Below are 27,890 nucleotides of genomic sequence, written 5' to 3' on the forward strand. Positions count from 1 at the left end.
CACTCTAGCCTGGCACCTAGCGACAGAGTGAGATTCTGTCTTTAAAGAAAAAAAAATATTTTAAAAGCTCCTCCAGCTGTCAGGAAACCTTTCTGTTAATTTAATCATCAACAAGGATTTGTATCATTGTCACTAACACAGGTGAAAGTAAGGTGAAAAACACTCTTCAAAATAAATGTGGGAGTTGGTGGCTAAGGTTAGGTACATGGAAAGATACATTTGATGCAGAAGCAGACAAAAAGCCATGACCTGAAGCCAATGGGCTGCTTCTCCTTTGGGCGCTCACCTGCTCGGGACCCATGGAGGACAGCCCCGATGTAGGCACGGAGGTCACTGAGGTCATGCTGATCTGTCCTGTCATCTGGTTCATGCTGCTCATGCCACCTGTGTTGGTCGCCATGGACACATTGATGTTCATATTGTTACTGTACATGCTGGTGTTTGCTTGCTGCCCAAAGTGTGGTGGGGACTGCTGGGAAAACATGCTGGAACACAATGGAAAGATTGAATGAATGTTACAGCTTGCTGCTATCCAGAGGCAGGCAGTTCAGAGCACTTGTTTCTCAGGCATTTCCTTTGAGTGAATAAATCTGAACTGCATGAACCCAGGCTGAGATGGCCAGCAGGTGGTGGGCTTGCTGAGATCTGAGACAGCAGGGGAAGTGGCACTCAATGAAGCAGTGGGGGCAAGCAAACCCTTTTCCTTTTCATAGCGCCACTGTGACGGCTGAAGGACATCCCCCACTTCCACGCCTGCATCCGAGGACCTCCTGTTTGTTTTTATCAAATATGGTGATAAAGGATGGCTTCTAGGTCACCCTTTCCACAGCAATTTCTATCATAAATTGGTTGGTGGTACCTTCTTAGAGATGTTTCTGTTCCTCCAAAGGATGTTCTTGTTAAGCTTTTGTAAATTCTACTGACTCCTGCTCTAGGAAAAGTAAACTGGCTTATTTAGAGGTTTGCTTGATACTGCTTCTGTGAGCAAAGACTTGGGGAAAAAATAAAAAAGGAAGGAGACATGTAGGCTATAGAAAGTTTTCCCGGTGATCATTTGTCTCAACAACACACAGAAACACGGTGTTACCTGTTCCCGCCCATGTTCCCCTGTGCCCATCCATTCATGTCGGAGGGGGCCTGATAGGCTGGGTTGGCCTGAGACTGCTGCATCAATGGACTCTGTGTATGTGCCATTCGGGGTGACATAAGTGGGCTCTGGGGAGTCGTAGCCCCAGTAAAGCCTGGATCAGGTTGCTGACTTATTCCTTAAAAAAAAAAACAAAACAAAAACAAAACCAGAAATCCAAAAGAGACTGTTAAGTTTTATTGTAGAGACTGGGGGAAAAAGAACATTCCAAATTAATCATGCATAAAAAATTACTTTCAAATACCTGATTACATACTGATTAATTACATACATTTAAGAAAGTTTCCAAGCTCAGATAAAATATGGAGGGAAAAAACCTCCATACTTTGATTCCCCTTAGTAGTTAGAAGGTGCCTAGGAACCACTGACCATCATAGCTAGAGTTAGAAAGAAAAAATGCTATTCTTTCTTCAAATTCCTTTCCAAACCAAGAATGGATCAAATATATATTTCTCTTTGATCAAAACTATCACTGCAATTAGATTGTTTACATTAAGTTTATTATTATTATTTTGACACAGGGTCTCTGCTCTGGTGCCCAGGCTGGAGTGTAGTGGCATGATCCTAGCTCACTGCAGCCTTGACCTCCTGGGCTCTAAGGATCTTCCCACCTCAGCCTCCTGAGTAGCTGGGACTACAGGTATGCATGACCATGCCCAGCTAACTTTTAAAATTTTTAGTAGAGACAAGGTAACTATGTTGCTCAGGCTGGTCCTGAACTCCTGAGTTCAAGAGATTCTTGGCCTCCCAGAGTGCTGGGATTACAGGCGTGAGCCATTGCGCCTGGCCAGATTAATTTGTCACTGAATGAGCTGAAGTCATTCCATGATGAGATGAATTCATCTTTAAAAATGAGTAACTGTACTCATGGTTAGCTTGTTTTGTCTTTATAAAGAGCTCTGCGGTACTTTAGGGCTATTCACAATTAGCAAGAATAAGAAAAAAATTCAATGTATGCTTCTTGTTCAGTTTCAGGGCAAATAGAATTTAAAAGGAAAGAGAACTTTTAGCAGACTTTTCTAAATCATCAAGAAGGAAATAGAGAAAGGAGCTGGGAAACAAAGAAGGCAACTTCTTAGAGTATTTTGAGAATGGCGTTAAGTACATTTTTGCATAGAAGACTTGTAAATGCATATTTAATTAATATTTAAATTAGCTACAAAAGAAAAGCTTAAGATCATACAGGAAAGAACCACACATTATCTTTCTGTTCTTTAAAGAAACAAGAGACTTGGATTTTGGCAACAGACTTCCATAGTTATTTATAGATAACTGGCAAAGGGTAGGGAAAGTCATTTTGAATATTAACATTAATGTAAGCACTTATCAATAATTCAACCATTAACTGAATATGACATGCACACAAATATTAATGTTTATGACATTACATACTTGGTATCTCTTAAGACTGACATTAAATAACAAATCAATATGAAGAGAACTAAGAAGTCTCCCATTGTGGTTTTTATACAGTACTTCCCAAGAATTATCTATTCATTAAAAATCTGGTATCATCTGTAAGTCTCTATTTTTCAAAAGTCACAGAACGACTATAATATTTAAATATTTATAGACGTCTTTTTACATTTTGTATCTATTGATTTGTTTGAGTCAGACTCAGAGGCTTTCAAATACACTTTTAGACACTGACATAAACAGATCCACACACACTCGCACACAAGATAGATAGACAGTCTACGCATACACACTTACTTCGGTCATTCTTAAAGTAAGACCTGCACTCAGAGAAAAGGAGGTACCTGAACTGAGAGCCTGGAAGGTACTGTGCTGGACTTGGGGACTCCTCACAGGCCCCAACTGTCCTCCCAGGTTTCCTATCATTCCCTGGTTAGCCAGATTCATCTGGGAGCCATGCAAAGAGCTGTGAGAGAGGAGCTGTGACCCAGGACTGGGGGACACTGGGGAGAAAGGACTGGTGAAAGGTGGTGGGGATGTAAGTCCAGTACCGTAGTTTGGAGGAAATGGAAACTGCTGTGCATTTGCCTGGGGAATCCGGGGGTTGCTCATAGTTGCTGGCATACCACTAGGAGCCACCATGCTTGGTGTCATATTCAACCCTTGTCCTCTCATCATCAAAGTTCGTTGCTGAACTTGCTGTTGCTGATGCATTTGTCTCTGTCGAAGATGCTGGTTCAGGATTTCCCTCTGTCTCTGGGCCAGCATCTGTGCATTAATAGGTGCCTGAAATCAGGGGTGATACATGGAGGAAAATGTTGGGGGCAGAAACAGATTAAAAAACAAAGTGAATATTATAGATAGGCTAGCGAACGGTTACTATCATCTGTAAAATTATTTGGAAAAAAATGACATGAAAGGATTAACTCAGAGCTGAACAACTGGTGATTGAGAATGTGAGCTTCTAAGTTCTAAAGATATTATTCTGAAGCTTTGCTATGACTTAGCAGGGTTAAGTTTGGTGTTAATATCAATTAACTCATTTGGTAAGGACAAAATTAACTAAAGGATCTCAAAGGAACACAGTCCTTTCTATAAGAAGACTGTGATATAAACCTTGAAGATGGCAGTTTAGTCTCATTCAAGGAACATTCAAGTCTAAAGAGAAATAAAATCACTGGGACAAAAGGCGACGTGGTGCACTTCAGAAAAGGCTGAAAAGAGGCAGGAGTAAAGGAGGAGAGCGGGAAAGAGCCTGACAAGAATGCACAGAGGCTGAGGTGGAGGTGGAGAGTAGGGAGGGAGGAAAGGTGGGATGGATGAAGGGAAGGGATCCTAGTGCTTGCTGTCAGTGAGAGGGGTGAGGCTGTTCACGGGTCCTAAGATATAGTTGATCCTCATTTGTGAATTCCACATTTGTGAAGTTGCCTATTCAGCAAAATTTATTTGTAACCCTCAAATCAATACTCATGCTCCTGTCAAACGGTCATTCGTAGACATGAGCACAGTGGCATAACATTTCAGATACCCAATGTGCATTACTTCCAGCTGAGGCTGAACAAGGCAACACTTTGCCTTCTGGTTTCAGCTCTCATACTGTAAACAAGTGTCCTCTTTGTGGTCTATTTGGTTCTAAGATTTTTGGATTTTTTGCTTCTCCTGTTGGTGATTTTGCTGCTTAAACTGGCTCCCAGACATGCTGCTGCAGTGCTCTCTAGTGTCCCTAAGTGCAGGTGGTGGTGAGGTGCCTCCTGCAGAAAGTAGGTATCCTAGATAAGTGCCATTCAGGCCTGAGTTACAGTGAGTTCTTTAAAAGAAATACACATAAAACAAACTTATGTGTTGACTGGATGATGACAATGTTGTGACCAGAAACTTGCAGGAACCCAACCGTGTATTTCTGCTAGGGGTTAGTGTTCTCTAATTCAGTGTTTGAACTCCTTATAAAATAACAAAAATTGACCGTACCTGGCAATAAAAATGGCAGTGATTAGAAGGGAAAAATGTAACATACTAGACAGGTAACTGGGTGATAGTACAGGGCCAGTGTGCTGATGTGGATCCACGTCTACTAAGTTAACTTTCTTCAGAGAGGAAGAAATGACAAAAGTAGCTGCGGGGATACTTTTGAATACTAACGAAAGCTGATGGCTGGTGTGCTGCCTTACCTGTGTTGGTACTCCAGGTCTCAGAGTCAAGTTCACATTGGAAACATTGCTGATTTGATTCATAAGTGGCTGGCGATTCTAAATACATACAAACAGGATAAATACATTTTAAAAACAGAATACATTTTACTTTAAATCACCTTTTCCAAGTAACTGCCCTCCTCAACCTGTATCTCTTCCTCATGTCCTCCACCCAGCACCCCTGACTTTCCAGGTGCCATCAAAGAACAGACCTGCTGTGCTTGGAGGCGATGCTGAAGTTGAAGTCTCAGTTGATTTGGCTGGTTCTGCACTAGGCCTGTGGGCCTGAGGCCGGGTCTGGGCTGCATACGGAGTGTGGCATAACTAGGCCGCTGTCCCATGGTGTGAAAGTTTGGATCTTGCATGGGAGAATAGCTACCCTGGGCCATCTGTGCCTGAGACGCATACTGCTGTGGGAAAACGGGGGCCTTCTGCTCCAGCATGATGTTGGAATCCTGACTTGAGAACTGTTCTGGATCTACTGCTTGGCTCTGGAGAGAAAGCCCCAAATAACAAATAAATTAAACCATAAAAACAGCAGAGTCAGTATGAGCCTGTTTTCTCTCGCTGTCATACATTTGAAGCTTTTTATACTTTATAATATTGTACTTACTACACAAAGGTACCTTTAGCTTGACTCCATTTTTCTTTCTAGAAAATGCCTCTGCTCACAGTTTCGGCTACACAAGGACAGAAGCAGGGGTCAAACTGGACTCCCAGCAGTACTTCTTCCAAGAAAAGGCGAGAAATGAGCCAGGACTACAGAATGCATCCTACCCGCTCCACCAATCAGATTGGCCTGGACTTTCAGATGTAAATACCCCTGGAAGTGTTAAGTTTTTTGATTATTTATACCCATAGAGTTCATTTTAATTAGATAACCTCTTTGGTACCTAGCTGGGATCAGTGGTGTGGGGTACTGACCATCATTATCCTGATTTTGTGGCTAAAAAAATGAGACTTAAGGACATGAAGTGAATTGCAGCAAGCCCTGTCCAGCTAGTACATGGTGGGGTCCAATTCAGTTCGTGATTTGGGAGCTGAGCTCCTCACCAGTGTGATGTGCTGCCTATTATCTACTTTACCATTTTCTGTGGCTTTCAGGATTCCCTACATGCCCCACATTTTGCCATCATCCTCTCACCACCTACTAGACATGGTTTATGTGTCTGTCACTCCTGACTTCTTAGGGCTAGCCTATCTACCTGGGTCAGAATGGGGCAGGTGAACAAACCTACAACTTCCCCGGGGTCTAGAAGACCTCAGAATCACCCTGAATGTCTACATGCTGAGGGGAAAGGTGGACTTGGCTGATTCTCCTCTTCCTTCTACTTCTAGGAGTAATTGCTACAAACCTAATGGTATAAAGGAAGGAAAGACTCTAGCAACAAATAAAATCTCTCATGTTTTCTTTAGCCCAGTGTTGTCCTAGGCCTTCTTGAAAACAGTATCCATGTAGTGCTGGAGCCACCTGAGCCCTGAGCTCTGATCAGCACAACCCAATGGCCAGCCTGTGAGAGCCAGGGGCCCACTGCCCTCCCCGTGGTAATTCTAAACAAGTGGACCCTAAGCAGAGGAAATCATTCGTTGCTGAATTACTGCTCTAACTACACACACAAAACTATCTCAGCACTTTAACATGAATATGAATAATGTGTACTTTATACTTCCCTCAACTCTACCTAATAAACATATTTCTAAAATTCAGTTTCATGACAATATTATAAGGATGGTGGATTTGATGACACAAAATAGAAATAACAGAAGTGAGTGAAAAACAGACTAAAAATATTAAATGACGTGACACCTGTTTTGATAATGTTACAAGTCACTCAGCAGCTCCACGGATCATATTTTTAAATGTCACTTAGACAGACTCAAGGATAAAATAGTATTGAATGCTTAATTCTACCTATCACTGAAGACAGAGCAAACTAGTCACACAGGAAATATTTAAACTCCATTTCCCTTTCTTAATTTATTTCAGGTTATATCATGTAACCTCAAGTCATTTCTTTCCATTCTGCTGTTTTCAATATGAATTGGTAAGTCCTAACTCCTACCTGTGTCTGCTCAACTGTGGGAATTATGAGAAGACTAATTTTAATGTTTCAGAGACGTCTCCAATGACTCTGCATCACCTTTCTCTCAGAAAGATGATGACACATCATATGGCCAGGAAGTAGACTGGACTCTGGCAGATACTTTTTGGCAGTAAGAATTAAAGATGATTCATGCTAAGTAAAGAGGAAAACAGTAACGAGAACACCATGGTTTTTCTGGGTTACTCTTCACACAGTGAGCCAGGCTGCACGGCTTCACACAAAGGTAGCTGTGCAGCCAGGTTCAGATAGTGTTCTGTTCTTTCAAGGCACTATGTTAGGTTATCTATTCTACCATTGCTGTCAGGTACTCTCAAAGCAGGGACTTACTTTTTTATAGTAACCAACTAATTACCTGGAAGAAGGCTAAATAAGCTCACTAAGATTAGTTAACTTTTTAATATTCCCATTTTGCTTAAATATCCCCAAAATTACGTGAACTAAACCATAATTTAAAGGTTTAGCCCACCATTTTTAAAGGTAAAAATGATGAAAGAGCTGCAGCTACCTGTAAAATGACTTCTGCTAACTTATGTGGAAAGTATTCTTTTAGCACAAACAGCTTCCTATCACCAGCCCACAGATACAAAATAAATACAGTGGTCATGACTACAGACACTCATACTGACTTCCATGGGGAAGTGTTCTGTGGTTTCTCTGTATTTTGTGTGTCCCTCCCTATCAGTAATGGCAGACACCAGGTGAGCTAGTCTTGAGTTTGTATCTTTCTGCTAACCTGAACTATATGCAAAGCTCATTCTCAGTGTTCTGCATTCTCAGGCCAAAGTTTATGTGAGGGTTACAAGGAAAGGGAAGGAAGAAACAGGGCCAGCCTGGTATGAGGTAAAAACCAGTATACTCTAAAAAGCAGACCATGGAAGACCTGTAAACAGAGAATAGACACCTTTGCACCCATGAGAGCACTTGGCCCCCATGTGCTACCCTTCTGCGCATACCTGGCTGACCAGTTCTGGTATTCCCAATGCTCTATCAATCTCCTCCAGGCCATCAAAATTCCGCAAGGCTAGATAGAGCTGGTCCAGGAGAGCTCCTTCATCATTCGGAGACTCGGCTGCAGGATGTGGACACAGCAAGTCATCTGGAGAACTGCCAAATGGCTGCCTGTAAAGAGAGAAATGTCACCTTGGGCCAATGGAAAAGCTAGTTGATTAGAGAACAACTTTTTTTATCTCAAAGGTGAAAGTATCAATTGACTTCCAGGGTCTTTGCAACAAACTACTGTACCAACCCAACACAGAACAAAACGACAGTCTGAAATATTCAATACACTTTATTCAGTGCCCAGTGCAGGCCAGACACAAATCTAGATATCTAAGGTATGCTTTTTATTTCCATTGGTTCCACTTCATGGCTGGCAAAGCTGAGGCTCAGTGAGGCGAGGTTAAGCCATCGGCTGGAGGTAGACACCACAGAACTGAGGCTCCACACGGATCTGTGTGAGTCCAGGGCCTACCAAACTATGCCCACTCCTCAAGCATATAAATTGAAGGAACGCAAGGACTTTTCTACACTTTAGTAGGAATCACTGATTGACTTAAGATTCTTATTCTATAGGAGGCTGTGATGACCCACCTGGGAGAGACGAGAACTATAGGCATCAGAGCTGCATTAATTTTCCTGAACTCAGCTGCAGCTAGGTTAAATTTGGCTGGGCTGATAGGAAATGTCTTAGTCATGCACAAACAGGCCTTGAAAACATTTATTTTTCTCTGAGACAGGGTCTCACTCCATTGCCCAGGCTAACATGCAGTGGTGTGAGGATGGCTCTCTGCAGTCTCGACTTCGTGGGCTTAGGTGACCCTCCCACCTCAGCATCCCAAGTAGCTAGGACTATAGGCACGAACCACCATGCCCGGCTAATTTTTTGTAGAGGTAGGGTTTCACTACATTGCCCAGTCTGGCCTCGAACTCCTGAGTTCAAATGATTCACCCACTTCGGTCTCCCTAAGTGCTGGGATAACAGGAGTGAGCTACCACACCTGGCCTGAAAACATTTATTAAAGCCCTCAAGAAGTGTATCTGTTAGCATTCCTGCATTAGGTACACAAGGAAAGTGAATCGTGAACATGCAAATTATATTTGTTATTATATAATTGATGATAAAATCAGAATACTAAACTCCAGATTCCATGGTACATAAAACTCCTATACATTGAATTTAATTGTCAAATTAGAGTAGAGGAGCTGTGTGTGTGTGTGTGTGTGTGTGTGTTGTGTAGTGGTGCCATCATGGTTCACTGGGCTCAAGTGATCTTCTGGCCTCACCCTCCTGAGTAGATAGGATAGGTGTGTGCCACCACACCTGGCTGCTAAAAAATTTTTTTTTTTTTTTTTTAATAAAGACAGGTTTCACTATGTTGCCCAGGCTGTAGTACAGTAGCTTTTCACAGGCACAATCACTGCACACTACATCCTTAAACTCCTAGGTTATAGAAATCCTTCTACCTCGGCCTCCTGAGTAGCTGAGACTACAGATGTGATGTGTGCCACAACACCTGGCTAATTTTTGTAAATTTTTTTGTAGAGACAGGGTCTTGCTATGTTGTCCAGGCTGGTCTCGAACTCCTGGCCTCAAGCAATCCTCCCACCTTGGCCTACCAAGTGCTGGGATAAAAGGCATGAGCCACCACACCTAGACTAGAGGAGGATTTAAAAAAAGAGCTCCTGAGTTGCCTGAATACTAAAAGAGAAATGATATTTATACTTTACTAAAAGTCTATTTTGTCCTCTTAGAGTCACCGCATGACGTTTTGGAGAAAATAAATGTTTATAGATTAAAAAACAAAGTCTTTGGGAGGCCGAGGCGGGTGGATCACGAAGTCAAGAGATGGAGACCATCCTGGTCAACATGGTGAAACCCCGTCTATACAGAAAATACAAAAAATTAGCTGGGCATGGTGGCGCGTGCCTGTAATCCCAGCTACCCAGGAGGCTGAGGCAGGAGAATTGCCTGAACCCAGGAGGCGGAGGTTGCGGTGAGCCGAGATTGCGCCATTGCACTCCAGCCTGGGTAACAAGAGCGAAACTCCGTCTCAAAAAAAAAAAAAAAGTTTATAGATAAGCAAACTCATTCTTAAGCAAGTGAGAATAAACTCATCAAGAACTGAAGTTACCTATTAACACAGTTCAATATGCCATGTGGTTTTTAAATGTTCTAATAGGCTATTTTGGACTATAATCCTGAAACACTGAAGTACCAGCACTGAAACAATTTCAAATGGCCATAAAGGAATGCATTAATAACAACCTATGCTCTCCACTCACCTCTAATAACTTGGAAACTGTCCAGCTGAGGGTCCCTTGACGCCACTCTTCACCTGCTTCCCCAACTCCCTGGCTGCAGGAGCTCCTTGTGTTTCTAAGGGACCCACCGAGACCCCTGAGAGGCAAGTGCTCTTCTCACTCCTGCCCCTTCCTTGTCACTGCTGGGCTTCACCAAGTCACACATGCTGGGAGCTTGCTGGCTCCTTCCTCTTGCTTCTACTCCACAGTCCACACTCTCCTTCTCTACAGTCCACACTCTCCTAGAACCTTCTTTAAACCCAAATGTGATCAGACTGCTCTACTACTGCTACACTCAGCGAGGGGAGGAAGAAGCAGATGCAGAAAAGTAGGAGAGGGAGAAACCACTGAACTATCCGCGATGAGAGATTCCTCAATGAGGAGGGACCAACAAACACGGATGTGGCAAGACTTCCATGAAAGAGTTCAAGTCAGTCAACAGTAATGTCAGCTATTTACCGAATTCTCTTAGGCAGCAACTCATTCCCTAAAAATGCTGGTTAAGTTGGCATTCAAGGATTTTCTTTGCCTAGATTTTGTCATTTTCAACTTGTTTTTTTGGAATCTGCATTCATAGGCAACCCTCCCATTTCAGATTTATTCACTGATGGCAGGCCCGTGTGAAATCTAATGCATGCAAGGCTGCACATCTGGGGGAAACGCACTGTCAGAGGAGGCAGGCACTGTCTCGTGCCTTTGTAAGACCACTCCACCCTGACAGACCAGCAACACAGCCAAATGCTTAATAACTAACAACTAAAACAATCATTGGCATTTAAACAATTTCCTACATAATAAAATCACTTTTTGTTATAAGCTTTTCTTTTCTAATTAAAAAAAAATGCAAATAAATTCAGAGATTAAAAAGTAAAACAGTGCCTCTAGGCCATCCCACTTTGGTCCAGGCCTTCTTCAACTCAAGCTGGGACTCTCAGGACACTTTCCCAACAACTTCCCAGTTTGCACGCTATCTATGATTCTAATACGATGCTCTCAGGTTCCCACTCCCAAAGCACACTTTACTGAACACAAGGGCCCTACTCCAAATTCCTACGTTGTTCTTCGGCCCTCCCAGGAAAACACCCCTGGGATGGGATGGTAGTGGTGGTGGAATTCAAGGACACATGCCTTTGATAATGCCTAACCTTCCCAAACTTAATGCTCACGCCTTCCCCGTGAGCCTCAGCCACCATGGGCAGCTGATCTGTCTCCAAAGACTACACACATCACCAGAAAACCAAGACCTTGATATTTATCCCAACCTTCCCAAGCTCTTCTCCAGCTGAGGGTCTACTTTACATCGGGGCACCACCTATCTCCTCACAGAGCACCCCACTTTCCTCTCAGCCTTAAATCACCTACTGAGCTATGGTGAATTGAAACTAACAATTTATAAAGACACATGTGCACGTATGTTCACTGTGGCACTGTTTACAATAGCAAAGACCTGGAACCAACTCAAATGCCCATCGATGATAGACTGGACAAAGAAAATGCAGCACATATACACCATGGAATACTATGCAGCCATAAAAAATAATGAGTTCATGTCCTTTGTAGGGACATGGATGAATCTGGAAACCATCATTCTCAGCAAACTGACACAAGAACAGAAAACCAAACACTGCATGTTCTCACTTATAAGGGGTGTTGAACAATGAGAACACATGGACACAGGGAGGGGAACATCACATACTGGGTTATACTGGGGGGTGGGTGGTTCGGGGAAGGACAGCAGGGGGTGGGGAGATTGGGGAGGGATAACATTAGGAGAAATACCTAATGTAGGTGTTGGGGGGATGGAGGCAGAAAGCACCATGGCATGTGTATACCTATGCAACAATCCTGCAAGATCTGCACATGTGCCCCAGAGCTTAAAGTACAATTTAAAAAAAAAACGCCAACTTCACACCATGCTCACGAGGGGCAAGCGTTGCATCTTCTACTTGTTTTTGGCCCAGTGCTTGAACATAAACACAGCACAGGTGCAGTACATTTCTAGTGGATGAAAACAAAAGGTTCCTAATTTGGCTGAGCTACAATACATTAAAAACTACTTTTATATTCAGAAAACTACACTGCCTTGTAGTTTGGTTTTATAAATTTGGGCATATCATGAATGACATCACTTCCCTTAGAGATGTCATAATATGCTGGCTAACAAAAAAATACTGATCCAGACTCCCAACCCCAACTGGCCACTAACACAAAGAAATTAGTTTCCTATATTTTGGGCAATTACACATGTAGTTACAACCTAGAGAGCATCTGACAGATAAATATAATATTAAGACAAAAATGGAATTCAGAGTAATAAAGGGAAAAACATACAAAGGCCCCAGGCTGGTGTAAAATAGTAAGTAATAAACAAGCAGAGAAAGATCCATAATCAATAGAAATCCCATACCTTAAAGTCTACATGTTTATGACCTAGAAGTCATTAAGTATGGGAAGAAGAAGGAGAATTAGGTCAAACTCTCAGCACTTCTTTGAGAAACCACAACATTACCATTTCTTCACTTTTCAAAAACATTTCCAAAATTCTGCAAAAAAGTAGCAGCTACTGAATGATGAGAAACAGTCAACAAAAGAAACCTTACTCTTAGAGATACATTTCAAACAGGAGAAAATCAAATTAAAATTGTGATCTTAGGTGGGGCACAGTGGTTCAAGCCTGTAATACTAGCAGTTTGGGAGGCCGAGGCAGGTGGATCACTTTAGGTCAGGAGTTTGAGACCAGCCTGGCCAATACAGTGAAACCCTGTCTCTACTATAAATACAAAAATTAGCCGGACATGGTGGTGGGTGCCTGTAATTTCAGCTACTCAGGAGGTTAAGACAGGAGAATCACTTGAACCTGGGAGGTGGAGGCTGCAGTGAGCGGAGATCATGCCACTGCACTCCAGCCTCGGTGACAAAGTGAGACACTGTCTCAAAACAAAAATATCCAAAATTGTGAACTTAATGCAAAAGGAAGTCTTTTTTTTTTTTTGAAGATGGAGTTTTGCTCTTGTTGCCCAGCTGGAGTACAGTGCTGTGATCTTGGCTCACTGCAACCTCTACCTCCCAGGTTCAAGCGATTCTCCTGCCTCAGCCTCCAGAGTAGCTGGGACTACAGGTAAGCTCCGCCATGCCCAGCTAATTTTTGTATTTTTAGTAGAGATGGGGTTTTACCATGTTGGCCAAGAGGTTCTGGATCTCCTGACCTCATGATCCGCCCACCTCAGCCTCCCAAAGTGCTGGGATTACAGGTATAAGCTACTGTGCCTGGCCAAGGAAATCTTTCATGAAAGGCAGCTATTGTATTTCAAGAAAAAAATCCCTTTAATAAAACCAACAGAAATCTAAAAGTAATCTATAATTTTTGGCCATACTATAAAGCTCTCTTTTACATACCAGATGACTGAAGGAAAAAAAAAACCTATAATGGAACTAAAAGTGGAAATTAGTTATAAATAAAGGAACATGTAGATGTTACAGATTTAAGGGCTAAACTACTGTCTTTTTGAAATGTACACATAAACTAAAACACCTGTTCCAGGCCGGGCGTGATGGCTCATGCCTGTAACCCCAGCATTTTGGGAGGCTGAGGCGGGCAGATCACCTGAGTTCAAGACCAACCTGGCCAACATGGTGAAACCCCATCTCTACTAAAAATACAAAAATTAGCCAGGCATGGTGGCATGTGCCTGTAATTCCAACTACTCGGGAGGCTGAGACAGAAGAATCACTTGAACCCGGCGGGCAGAGGTTGCAGTGAGCTGAGATGGCGCCACTTCATTCCAGCCTGGGTGGAAGAGCAAGACTCTGCCTCAAAAAACAAAAACAGAAACAAAAACAAATAAACCTGTTCCTAAATATCAACTGTAATACTTATAAAGGGGATTTTAAAAAAGCACTGCTCTTTTATTTCAAAAGACAGACATAGTTAGAATCTTTATTATCCACTACTTCTGAATTTCTATGACAATAAGATTACCATAAAGCTGGTCGTAAGTTTCTTCCACACTGAATTATTTAAAATTAAAAATGTGAGAGGGGTCAGAAAAACTGAAATAACTTTAAAGGTGAAGAAAATGTTTTGTTTTGTCCACACGGTGCTTATGTAAAAAAACCTAACTGACAGTAACAGAAACAACAACACATTAGGGCAGTGCTGAGTCACCGAGACTCGTACAGCAAACTTAACACGCTTACTCTATTACTGAAGCAAGTATAATTCTGGACTTGCTTCCACTCTTGTTTTAACAGAACTCTCCTCCTGTTTGGGCAACACTAAAAATCCTAATTTTAAGCCTAGTTCTTCCTAAAAACTAATCTTTAACATTTCATCCAAAAACAACTATCAGGTAGTAGATTTAATTATTATACATTTGTCCTGTGTTAAACCTGTGTCCCAAATTTTCATGGAAATAGATGGGTTTCTAACATATCAAATAAACATATCTAGAAATAGCCTACCATTCACAGACATATGAAATCAGAATCAAAGGGCAAGACTGACTGTGAGAAACCACCAACTCCAAGTACAACAGCAGCTCCAGGTGCGACAGCAGTGGCTATCTACCTGGGGCGCGCTTCCCTGTCTACATGGTGCACAGCACCTCCCACTGCCCTTGGCAGCCAGTTTGGGACGAGCCACACTGCGTGCCTGAGGTTCTTCCTCTGTTATCCACTGCCTCAGTTCTACCCACAGCAATCCTTACTCTGGGCCTCTGATGTGCAGCTTTTACCAGCTGGACTGGCTTCCTGTCATCTCTGCCGTTTGAAATCAGACTTCTTCTTCAAGACTTTGAAGACTTCTCCAAGCACATGGTTGGATGTTCTTCTGAAACTTGGCTTATTTGTCTTGTGGTTTTCATACCGCACACTACCTCAAATTACAGTTATCAGCATACATTTTTTCAACTAAATTGTAATTTCTTCAAAGGCACGTCCTAGGTCATACTAATTTCTGGATTCACTCTTTCCCTTCATGCCCTGCCTAGTAGATGATACAGTCCGAATAAACCAAAACTGGTCAGGCACCGACTATTCAAAAGGAAAAGATTAACTTCTGGACACGTATAAAATAGCCAGCTATCCTAGGTGCTCAAGACTCACCTGTTCTGGCTGGCAAAAGACGCCTGGTCGATAGGCAGGATGCTTTCAGGCCACGGGGCAGTCTGATTTGGAGGAGCCTGTTGTTGACTATACTGAGGTCCCCCCATGTTCATCTCTAGTTCAGATGGCCCTAGAAAGGGAGAAGAAAAAAATCTTACATCTTTAATCAAGGGAGCATCTAATTATGCTATGTAATTTAAAGTGAAATGTCTGGTTTATGAAAAATGGAAAAGACAGAAGCAATAATAATTAACTAGGTGAAAATAAGAAGATAAAATTCTGATTCTGAATAGAAGTAAAGGCAATAAATATGAAGGCTAATTACCCATTTCAGAGACTATCTAGACAAACCATTCTAAACCTTTAGCATTTAAGACTCTAAATACTCAAAAAAGTTTTCGTTCATGTGGGTTACATCTTACTGATATTACTTACTTATTTACTGATATTACAATACTTACTGTATTGGAAATTAAGAAACACAAAAAAAGTACAGATTTAAAAATCATAATAAATTATATGTTAATATAAATTTTTTTCTAGATCCAAGTGAGTGGAATAAATACGATTTTTGAATGTAACATTTAAAAAATTCTTTTATTGGCATTGTTTTACATTTCTGCAAATAGCTTTAATGCCTGGGTTAATGGAACAGAGTGTAATCTTCTGTTTTCACATTTCATCTGCTGTGATATCACACAACATCTAAAATTACTGGAAAACTACCTGGGCGATAGTAAGAGTAAAGAAGGCAACAGCGTTTTGGGATTATTATGAAAATAGTTTTGGCCTTGCAGACTCCCTGACTGGGAGTCAGGGGGCTGGACCATGTTTTGAGGAAGCATGTCCAGACTGCTGGTTACTGAACGTATACTAACTGTACTTCAGCTGGCTCCCTACTAGAGCATGAGCAGAGCAGAAAGGAGGCCCAGACAACCCACACACACTCTTTCTCAGAAGTTCTCTGGAAGGCTTTAAAGCTAATGGATGAGATGAGCTTTTAAAAATTATATTATCATCATTATCTGTAGACCTGTATTCCATTCCAACAGATAATTTTCTGTTGAATTCATGGCTTTTGGAGTTTATTAAAAATTAGAGAAACTCAGCTATACAATAAAACATACAGAGCCACATTTCAAGCTCAAGAGCCAGATGCTCTTCAGTGAAGACTGAGAATAAATTACATTTCTAGATATAAGGTACTCACTATTATCATTTTTAATCAATTAATAAACATTTTAAAATTTCTCATTTAATTTTGCATGGAAATTGGTTATTTTTAGCATTTTTCATGCAACCCTCAAATTATACAAATTTATGTTGGAGAACCACTCACTAAGTACATTCAGTGTAGTAAGGCAATGTAAATGCCATCTCTCAGAAACAATAAGCCAAAATAACAATTAAATAGGTAAGAAACCTAATGCCAAGTTAGGATGAAAATTCTGCATTGTCTTGTCAGAACAACCCAGCATCTTTTTTTTTGAGACGTAGTCTCGCTCTGTTGTCCAGGCCGGAGTGCAGTGTCGTGATCACAGCTCACTGCAACCTCCGCCTTCCGGGTTCAAGCGATTCCCCTGCCTCAGCCTCCCAAGTAGCTGGGATTACAGGTGCACACTACCACGCCTGACAAATTTTTATATTTTTAGTACAGACAAGGTTTCATCATGTTGGCCAGGCTGGTCTCCAACTCCTGACCTCAGGTGATCTGCCCGTCTCAGCCTCCCAAAGTGCCCGATCCTTTTGTGAACGATTAGCTCTTTCTCATTGTGCAAGTACATGAAAAGAACGTAAACATTAACTTACTGGAATTATGCTAATGTACAAGAGGAAGGCTAACATGTCAATGACAAAGGAAATAATCTCAAGTATGAGTTGTACAGACCATTAATTTTTAAAATATAACAGTTTTACTGAGAGATAATTCATATAACATACAAGTCACCAAGTTAAAGTGTACAATGAATTCTAGTATATTCAGAGTTACACAACCATCATCACAATCAACTTCAGAAAACTTTCATTCCCCCAAAAAGAAAGCCATTACTCATTAGGAGTCACTCCCTACTTCCCACCTGAGCATCACCCCTGCTACAACCCCTGGCTCTAGGTAACTTCTACTCTACTTTCTGTCTCTACAGATTTGCTCATTCTGGACATTTCATATAAATGATATCATATGACATATCAGACCATCAATTTTAATAATATGTGAACAGTCTCCAGATAGAATTCTAGTAATCTTCACATTCTGTGAGATGTTCTCTAAGACCCCACAACCTTCAGTGAGGGCCTGGGAGAGTATGATTTGGTAGTCTACGTGGTGGTTCAGGAATCTGAATTTTAAGTTCCAGATATTGTTCCAGTGATCACACAGAGTTAGAAATACTGCTGTACCACCAAACTATCTATCTATCTATCTATCTATCTATCTATCTATCTATCTATCTATCTATCTGAGTCTTGCTCTGTTGCCTAGGCTGGAGTGCAGTGGCACCATCTCAGCTCACTGCAAACTCCGCCTTCCAGGTTCAAGCAATTCTCCTGCCTCAGCCTCCTGAGTAGCTGGGATTACAGGCACATGCCACCATGCCTGGCTAATTTTTGTATTTTTAGTAGAGACGGGGTTTCACCATGTTGGCCGGGCTGGTCTCGAACTCCTGACCTTAAGTGAGTCTCCTGCTTCAGTTTCCCTAAGTGCTGGGATTCCAGGCATGAGCCACCACATCCAGCCTATTTCTTTATTAATAGTGTGACATTATAATTCACTTCTCCCCTAAAGTTGAAATTAGATAACAAAAATAAAACATCTCAAAGGCAGTTGGTTCTCTTATACGACTGGAGAATCTTTGAGATTCTGATTCTATACAGAGTTCTAGCAAAATCTCACTTAAACGGCAGCTTACATGGGAGGATTATCTAAACTGCACACAAGAAGCATATCTTTAATTTATGGAGCTGATACTCCTTTCTAAGAGAGCATAAACATTAAAAGCAAAGAGCACTGGAGCCAACTTACCTATATTCATGACTTGAGACTGAAGCGTCTGTCTTTGGCCAGGCTGGCTGCTGGGCCTCATGGGGATGCTGGCTGCTGGGTTCCGAATCATACCTCCTTGGACTGGCCGGTTCATGGCACTGGTGGTAGCTGCACAGGTGACTCTCACAGTGGAACTCTGTGGTGCCCATTCTCCAGATGGCATAGTAGGCCGAGAAGCACTGCTACCAATCATTCCTGTGTGCAACCCAAAGAAAACTGAGAGATGCAGCAAATGAAAACATATTTACCATGTATGAATACCAGATGATCCTACCCTACAAGATAGTCATACTGTAATTCAAACTTAGCCAACAGCTAACACCCTCATTGGGCAGATGTGGGCCTTTGGCTAAGAAATAAGAATGGGCAACAACTACATAGTTTTTATAACATGGACCTGCCACTCTTTGTAGTTCAGAAAAGCTGTTACAATTGTTCCCATTTGTACTAAGAAACAGGTGCGGTGGTATGTGGATAACCCCAACTTCCTTCCTCAGGAAGTGAATCACATTAGCTGATATACACGTAAATGCTTTACTTTCCAAAAGGGAGGTAGAGGCTAAGAGGAACAAGGTAAAAACTGATAATCAATACTCTCATTATAAACAAAAATCATTGAAGATATCTTGAAGTCTATATGAGACTTTATCCTCAAGTCTCCTTCAGGGTATTATAATTTGTTAAACTTCAAAACTGACCAAGAGTAGCCTCTAAGTAATGGAGAAATTACAGGATCTTTCTGATATTTACTGTAGTTTTTCATAGCCAAGGCAAGGGAACTCCCATGACTTCAATATACCTAGACCACTGTATTCCTGACTATAAACATCTAGAATGGGTTAGCACAGATTTGTAAAATCCCTTCTTTTTTGAGATGTTAACGGTTATCTGACCACACACAAAAGCGTAATGCTGGCCTGGCCCCCAGGATGCTGATAATGGCTAAGACCTGGTATTCTAAAAAGGAAACTCTCCAAACGAGGTCTCTTCATTTTGAAGTGTTTAATGATGGATACATAAAGGTTCTGCTTTCAAATATATTGCTTGCTTTCATTTTCTTTAATTATGATAAACAACTAAAAATGGGGTATATTTAACAAAAGGAGAACATGCATTGTGGGCGTTTCTTCACTTATGAAATGAGAATGTGCTGTGAGGATGATTAAGGGTGAGAGGTAGTTAGTTAGATTTTAAAAAGTCAGAAGGCCAGGTGTGGTGGCTCACGCCTGTAATCTCAGCACTTAGGGAGGCTGAGGTGGGCAGATTGCTTGAGCCCAGGAATTAGAGAACAGCTTGGGCAACATGGCAAAACCTTGTCTCTATAAAAAATACAAAATTAGCCGGGTGTGGTGGCAGATGCCTGTAGTCCCAGCTACTCAGAAAGCTGAGGTGGGAGGATCATTTCAGCCTGGGAGGTTGAGGCTGCAGTGAGCCATCAATGTAGCACTGCCCTCCAGCCTGGGTGACAGAGTGAGATGCTGTCTCAAAAGAAAAAACTAAAATAAAAAGTTAGAAGGGTATTCTATTAATGCATATTTTAAAAACCATTTAAGAATTAGATTTTGAACTACAGAAAAATATTATGGGAGAAAGGGATTTTATTTTTCAAAACATCTGTTATCTAAATAATATGACAAGATTATAGAAAGTCTAGAAAGCAAAAAAGAAAGTGATCCATAATTCAACAATATTACTGAAACAATAACTGGGAGAGTCCCTCTCAGTCTGTGTTTTTTTTTGAGACGGACTCTCTTTCTGTTGCCCAGGCTGGAGTGCAGTGGTGTGATCTCGGCTCTCTGCAACCTCCACCTCCTGGCTTCAAGCGATTCTCCTGCCTCAACCTCCTGAGTAGCTGGGACTACAGGTGTATGCCACCATGCCCAGTTAATTTTTGTATTTTAAGTAGAGATGGGGTTTCACCATGTTAGCCAGGCTGGTCTTGAACTCCTGAGTGAGGGACCAGAAATGAAAGCTATTAGGCCAGGCATGTTACTGTTTAAAGTTCTTAGTATTTTTTGCAATGAAAATTTTATAATCTAGAAGTATAAAAGATTTTAAGCTCTTATTCTGAAATTCTCCAAAAACAAATAATCCATAAGAAGTTTTGGGGGTATCAGTAAATTATTCCTGGAATAGTTTTACACATACTCTGCAATGCCTAGAACAGTAACTGGGATAGAAGTGAGTAAGTCTCAGCTATAGGATTAATGGTTGGAAACCTCATAAAAGTAACAATCACAGAATTAAATGGTTAGCTTACTGAAAGGCTTTCCCATATGCCATTCTCACAGTGAAAATTTGTATAGTTTTCTCACTTTCAAATTTATGCTATTTTCTAACATAAAAAGTTCACTTTAAAAATTCTACTAGTTTAATGTGGATAAATACATCATTCAATTAAATAACCCACCAATAAAGTAACAGTGCATTTGAACCCTTACCTGTGCTACTGTTCCCTAAATTTCCTTGGTTTCCTATCATCCCTTGATTACCCATCATTCCTGGCTGAGGTATCACTGAGTAGGGACTACTGTTTCTGATTGGCGGGAAAGGTCCAGCACCAGTTGGGCTTTGCAATGTGATGTCAAGTGGTAAATTCTGGCTTGGCAATAACCTGCCCAGTTGCCCTGGTCGTGGGTTATTAAAAGCTAAGGAGAAAACAAATGAAAATTGAAGGTTAATATAGGATAACGGAAAGTAATATTAACAGTAGCAGTGTTTAGGGACAATGTCTGTAAAATGACAAAGGTATGCACGTCAGGGACCAACTACCCAGATTAAAGACAAAATCAGACAAAAAACACATGCAGCACGCCAATGCACAGACATGTGATCTAATCGACCGGTCTCTAATTCTTGACGATCTTGCAAAACAAAACACACACATGTATATTATTTACCATATACCTTCCTACCAATAGTAATTTCATTCATTCATTCTTTCTTCTTGAGATGAAGTTTCGCTTTTATTGCCCAAGCTGGAGTGCAATGGCGCGATCTTGGCTCACTGCAACCTCCACCTCCCAGGTTCAAGTGATTCTCCTGCCTCAGCCTCCCGAGTAGCTGGGATTACAGGCGCACGCCACCACGCCTGGCTAATTTTTTGTATTTTTAGTAGAAACGGGGTTTCACCATGTTAGCCAGGCTGGTCTTGAACTCCTGACTTCAGGTCATCTGCCTGCCTCAGTCTCCCAAAGTGCTGGGATTACAGATGTGAGCGACCATGCCTGGCCTTTTCTTTTTCTTTTTAAATACAGGGTCTCACTCTATTGCCCCGGCTGGAGTACAGCAGTACAATCATAGTTAACTGCAGCTTTTAACTCCTGGGCTTAAGAGATCCTCTTGCCTCAGACTTCTGAGTAGCTAGGACTACAGGTAGGTGCCACCAAGTCTGGCTAATTTTTAAAATTTTTTGTAGAGACAGTGTATCACTACATTGCCTAGGCTGGTCTTATTCTTGCCTCAAGTGATCCTCCTGCCTTGGCCTTCCAAAGTGCCGGGATTACAGGCATGAGCCACCATGTCTGGCTCCCAGTAGTCATTTCAAATATACAACTGTATTTGCTGAGTAAACCAATGTTTTCTTCATGTTACAATATTCAAACTTAGGAGTACTGCTTTCTCACAGCTATGAAGCTATAAATATCTCTTACATACATCACCAAACCTATACACATGTGGTCTGGATATCAGCATATCACTTTTTTTTTTTTTGAGACGGAGTCTTGCTCTTGTCACCCAGGCTGTAGTACAATGACATGATCTTGGCTCACTGCAACCTCCGACTCTCGGGTTCAAGCAATTCTCCTGCCTCAGCCTCCCGAGTAGCTGGGTTACAGGCGCCTGCCACCATGCTTGGCTAATTTTTGTAGTTTTAGTAGAGATGGGGTTTCGCCATGTTGGGTAGGCTGGTCTTGAACTCCTGACCTTGTGATCCGCCTGACTCGGCCTCCCAAAGTGCTGGGATTACAGGCGTGAGCCACCGTGCCTGGCCAGAATATCACTTCTTAACTGGGCTTTCCTAGGATCAGAATTAGATTTAAAGTGGTTACTCTCATTAGAAGTTAAAAATTTTAAGTGGGAACGCTGTTGCTCAAAGCAGTATTAAATTAAAGCTATAGGGCCCTGCTTACTTTTCAAAGTACAGTTTCCTTAAATTCTAGATACATTTGGATTTGATATAGTTTTTGTAGTTGGTTAAGTACTGTGTGCTAAGCCCTAGACCAGCATCACATTGACAACCCATAATTTATTAATGTTACTAAATTTAAAATACTAAGTTATTACAAGTTATAGTAATGTATTACATAATATCAAGTACTTTATTTTCCCTGAATTATATAAACACAGTCTGAAATAGCACATTTAAAAGGAAAAGTTCTTAACCATCAATGATAGAAACAAAGTATTTTTAAAAATTAAGGCTGGGAACAGAAATTATGTGCATGCTTAATCATGACTTCCTCAGGTTTGGTTATCAGGTTGCCATCAATAATCTGAGTAGCATCAGGAGCTACAGAAAGACGAGAAATCATGAATTCTACACAGTCTTTCATTACCTCCCCGCGCTAATGAGCAAAGGCTGCCTAAAGTGTTTCTTTTTTTTTTTTTTGAGACTGAGTTTCGTTCTTGTTGCCCAGACTGGAGTGCAGTGGCACAATCTCGGTTCACTGCAACCTCCGCCTTCTGGCTTCAAGCGATTCTCCTGCCTCAGCCTCCCGAGTAGCTGGGACTACAGGTGCCTACCACTATGCCAGCAAATTTTTTTGTATTTTTAGTAGAGATGGGGTTTCACCATGTTGGCCAGGCTGGCCTCAAACTCCTGAACTCAGGTGATCCACCTACCTCGGCCTCCCAAAGCGATGGGATTATAGGCATGAGGCATCGTGCCCAGCCTATCTAGTGTGTTTCTAACCCAATTCTAAACTCTTTGACTTTGTGATCTCCCATGATCCACAATTAAACTTTCCATTACCCAAGAAGGAGGTTTGAAAGGTCACATGCAAAAGCTTTTCTTTTTTCTTTTTTTGAGATGGAGCCCCACTCTATCACCCAGGCTGGAGTGCAGTGGCACGATATTGGCTCACTGCAACCTCCACCTACCAGATTCAAGCGATTCTCCTGTCTTACCCTCCCAAGTAGCTGGGATTACAGGTGACTGCCACCATGCCCAGCCCAAACTCATCTTTCTTTTGTTTTGCCTATTTCGGAATGGTCAGAAATCACTTGAGAAAAGACCTAGTAATTAAAGATATCCTATAATTTGACTGATAGTTGCCGTTTCTAATCTAAGAACAAATGCCAGGTATTGGCTCAAACTGTACCTGAAAGGGAAAATCATTCTGTTTTGCCAATTTAACACTGAAGAGGTTATATATCTTTCTATGAATTATGGCCTTGCTACAGAACAGATACTTTCTTCCGTACAAAATTATCAGACAACTTCAGGTATTATCAATTTCTTCCAGTAAAAACTCAGGTATTTATTATCAAGTTTGTAAGCTGACTTTTCATAGTGAATAATGAGTTTATGCTAAGCTTACAAAACTTCAAAATGAAAAGATAAAACATGTTTTTTCTAAACAGATAATTAAACTTAGAATACATTTAGACACATATTATAAAGTTCCATGTCAAGTGATTTTTTTTTTTTTTTTTTTTTTTTTTTTGATACGGAGTTTTGCTCTTGTTACCCAGGCTGGAGTGCAATGGTGCGATCTCGGCTCACCTCAACCTCCGCCTTCTGGGTTCAGGCAATTCTCCTGCCTCAGCCTCATGAGTAGCTGGGATTACAGGCATGCGCCACCATGCCCAGTTAATTTTTTGTATTTTTAGTAGAGACGGGGTTTCACCATGTTGACCAGGATGGTCTCGATCTCTTGACCTCGTGATCCACCCGCCCTGGCCTCCCAAAGTGCTGGGATTACAGGCGTGAGCCACCGCGCCTGGCCCTCAAGTGATGTTTTTATGAGGATTCCTAAGATAGGGCAAAATTTGTCATGTGTGTAGCCCTTTCATGTATAATAAATACTTTTGAGCATTTTATTATTTTTAAAATTTATTTTCTGTTACTACCAGCTGAGCAGTCTGGGAGGGCAGAATAATTTAAAATAGCATATTATCCCTAAAAAGTTAGCATAGCTCCTAGATGTTCTATATTTTAGTATTTCATTGTATATTAAACACATAAAATCTAGGATAAACTCCATGTCTGAAGGCAGTAACGGAAATGAAGGGAAATATGACAATCAGTTGAAGAACCTCATCAATGTAGGTCAGTCTCCCTGTTCCATGCCAATTAAATTACCCACAAGAGAATGTGAGAGAACCATGCCCAGGAGGATCCATTTTGAATACTGTTTCAAAAGAGTAGGACAGTAGATGGTGCTATTTGATCACAAAAACCTTAAAGTGACTAAGCTGGTTGCATCAGACTTCAATAATCCCTGTTTCTGATAGTGCTTTTATGGAAATTTCTTGGCATAACCAGCCATTTCTCATACTCACTGCTCTGTGAAATTCTCAGTGCTGTTTTCTGGGCTCCAACAGGTGTGACAGGGCTGTTTTCAGCTGTAAGTTGCATGAGGTCATTGATGATGGCTTGCTTGTCAACTGATCCAGCAGGGGCGCCTGGCCTCGTGTCTGGGAAAAGCTGTGGTAATTGACTATTCTGCAAATCATCCAAAATCTCCTCCAAGTTGTCCAGCTCACTGCCAGGCTGTAGTTGACAAACAGAAGAGTTTATCCAGTCCTACTCTAAGAGTGGACAGCACAAGCCCATTTGCAATCATTGACCTAACTGTCATAAGGCATCACAGCCAAATAAAAGATGTAGATTCATGCACACCTCAGTCCTAACAGATAATTGATCATCTTTTAAAAAATTAAGTTGACAAAGGACAAGTAATTTAATCTCTTGGTCCTCAATTTCCTCATCTATAAAAAGTGATGGCTGAATTAGAATGAAAACTCTTTTCCAGTATTGTGATTCATTGGTAATTTATAAATTCTTCTCTATTTTATGCTTGATCATTCAATTAATTATGACACTGTATATTTCCAATTAATTATCAATAGACTATGACTTACGGTCCAGGTCTAGGTTTTATCGTCAAAACTCCAGAAGAAATAACAACAAAAAAACCTGGCATATAATGTAATCCAAATTTTTGCCCAATCAGTTTTTAACAAATTGTCATTTCCTTTCAGGATGTTTTTTTATCTTTCAAAAGAGTAGGGGGGTGGGGAGAGAGAAGCAAAATAATCTTGAAGTAACCATGAACTAAGAACTGCCTTTTCAATTTGAGTGGTCCTTTTTTCCTGCTTGCACTTTCAATTTTGAATGACAATGGCTTTCCCAGTGACTCGCCAGCTTAGATGACAAAATGTAGGGAAGCAGGATAAAAACTGGTTGCCCCCAAACACAGAACTATTAACCTGATTATACAAAAGCTATAATTTTTTTTTTTTTTTCTGAGAAAGGGTCTTGCTCTGTCACCCAGGCTGTTGTGCAGTAGCACACACTCATCCCTGTAGCCTTAACCTCCTGGGCTCAAGTGATCTTGCCACCTCAGCCTCCTCAGTAGCTGGGACCACAGGCATGCGCCACCATGTCTAGCTAATTTTTTGATTTTTTTTTTTTTGTAGAGATAGGGTCTCATTTTGTTGCCTACGCTGGTCTCAAACTCCTGAGCTCAAGCAATCCTCCTGCCTCATCTTCCCGAAGTGCTGGGATTACAGGAAAGAGCCACTCGTGTCTAGAGAATCCATAAAAAATGTTTATAAAGTTTCTCTTCCATTAAAAACAAAACAAAATTCAAGCACTAACATAAGCTAAGTATCACTACTATTTCATATTTAGTACTTTTCTTCTAGGAAGCTAAACTGGAATTTATTCTAGATTTTACAGATATTATTTTGAATACAACCTGTCTATGTGCCAGATATTTAAAATCAGATAGTGCCAACCACATGAAAATGGCTGAGTTACATGCTAGGATTGCTTTCCAGTGCATAAAGTGGTACAAACGATTTTCTTGATGTGTAGGCAGAAAACATGTTAGTTTCCTTAGTCATTGGACTTTGAATCCTTGACCACAACTATTCCTTTCATCTACACTGGCAAATGAAATGAAATTCACGGCGTGTATCTGATAATGAGTTACACTTAAAGCAGGATGGCTTACATTTTTATCCTACAGACAATTCCTCCCCATGCAGAATTTGGATCTGCCAAGATTTTTGCAACTTATGGCGAATGTCACATCCATATGAGATGTCTTTTGATTGGATATATTTCTCAAGTTAAGAAGAACAGAATGAAGTGACATTTTATTTGATTTTTCTTAGAGACAACTAGCTTAGCGGTAACCGGGAGATCCATTTTCCTAATGCATTGTTAGAGCAATTACAAGACCACTTTTTAGTTAGTTTAGCCACTCAATTTTAACAAAAGAGGGAGGCATCATACATGGAAGAGTTCGTTAGAAGGTAAGAGCTGGCAGCCTAAAGTACAGACAGTCACAGACAGGCCAAATAATCTTTAAACTCTGAAGACAAAGGCACCACACTGAGTGTCTCCTCCAAGGGCAACATAGTCTTTCCTCCAGAGTGACAGCAAATTACTATTTCTTTGGCTGAGTCCAAAGTGAAGTAGTTTATGTAGGGGCCATGCTGCATTTAAAAAGCCCACAGGTACATGTTCACACTATTAGAGCCACAAGGGAACCAAAAGCCAGCAAAGTCATGTCACCCACCTCATGATCACTCCAATACAGCATGTATTAATTCAGTTCAATGGTGGGCAAAACTGCTCATACTACTGAAATAACCATTTAATAACCATCTGTTCTTCCAGAAACATAAAACTGACTTTATGTACTTCAAATACATATGTAAAGTGACTCCACTGTAATCTTACCATGTTTTGCTGAATACGTAAGGTATAAACTGATACTCTCAGCATAAACATGTACTGCCCTCCAAGGACAGCGCCTGGAACTAAGTAATGGGCACCAAGTCAACAAGAGGAATTACTTTAATCATATTAACACATAATTTAAAACATCTTCCCAAAATCAATAATTTTTTCATAGAAATTCCTATAATTTCCTTTGCTTTTCAGAAAAATGTTTCATAAAAATCTGTGGTAAATTTCCTTATACTTGTCATGAAGATAGATCAGAAAAAGGCTCTAATAAACTGAGAAGGCTGTATCTGTTCTACAAAACCCAGTTTCCCTACTACAATGCTGTCCCGTGTTAAGCATTTTAAAAAGGTAGAAGCTCCATGTGTAAGGGGTGAGGGAGGTGGGCTATAAGCGATAAGTTGCCTCTTGAGAAAGCTCTGCAGATTACTTTTAAGAGAAATATACAAAAAAATAAGTCCATGTAAACAATGATAAAAATAAAGTATGTTATTTCTCAATGGATACACTTGTATTTGCTGCCAATCCCAGACATACATAAAAGGAACTTTTGACAATATATATGAAGAACAGTCTAGACTACTCACACCTTTCTCTCTCTCTTTTTTTGGAGACAAGGTCTCACTCTGTCATCCAGGCCGGAGTGCAGTGGTGCAATATG

At 41.0% G+C, this 27,890-nt stretch overlaps 1 protein-coding gene across 9 annotated transcripts in view; it reads right to left on the reverse strand.

Annotated features, from left to right (window-relative positions):
* The window catches only part of NCOA2 (nuclear receptor coactivator 2), a 307,666-nt gene that overhangs the window by 12,890 nt on the left and 266,886 nt on the right, over positions 1–27,890 (reverse strand). For all 9 annotated transcript variants that reach the window (XM_021674186.2, XM_021674358.2, XM_064384265.1 and 6 more), the window contains 10 exons: positions 24,811–25,021; positions 20,745–20,951; positions 18,283–18,498; positions 15,261–15,390; positions 7,811–7,976; positions 4,965–5,243; positions 4,732–4,809; positions 3,115–3,349; positions 1,088–1,265; positions 287–485 (listed from right to left, as the gene is read on the reverse strand). In XM_021674186.2, coding sequence (XP_021529861.2) covers positions 287–485; positions 1,088–1,265; positions 3,115–3,349; positions 4,732–4,809; positions 4,965–5,243; positions 7,811–7,976; positions 15,261–15,390; positions 18,283–18,498; positions 20,745–20,951; positions 24,811–25,021 — 1,899 coding nt within the window. The remainder of the gene's footprint in view (positions 1–286; positions 486–1,087; positions 1,266–3,114; positions 3,350–4,731; positions 4,810–4,964; positions 5,244–7,810; positions 7,977–15,260; positions 15,391–18,282; positions 18,499–20,744; positions 20,952–24,810; positions 25,022–27,890) is intronic.

Source organism: Aotus nancymaae, unplaced genomic scaffold, assembly GCF_030222135.1.
Source record: "Aotus nancymaae isolate 86718 unplaced genomic scaffold, 86718_ANA_hifiasm-v0.15.2.pri h1tg000036l, whole genome shotgun sequence".
NCBI classification, from domain to species: Eukaryota; Metazoa; Chordata; class Mammalia; order Primates; family Aotidae; genus Aotus; species Aotus nancymaae.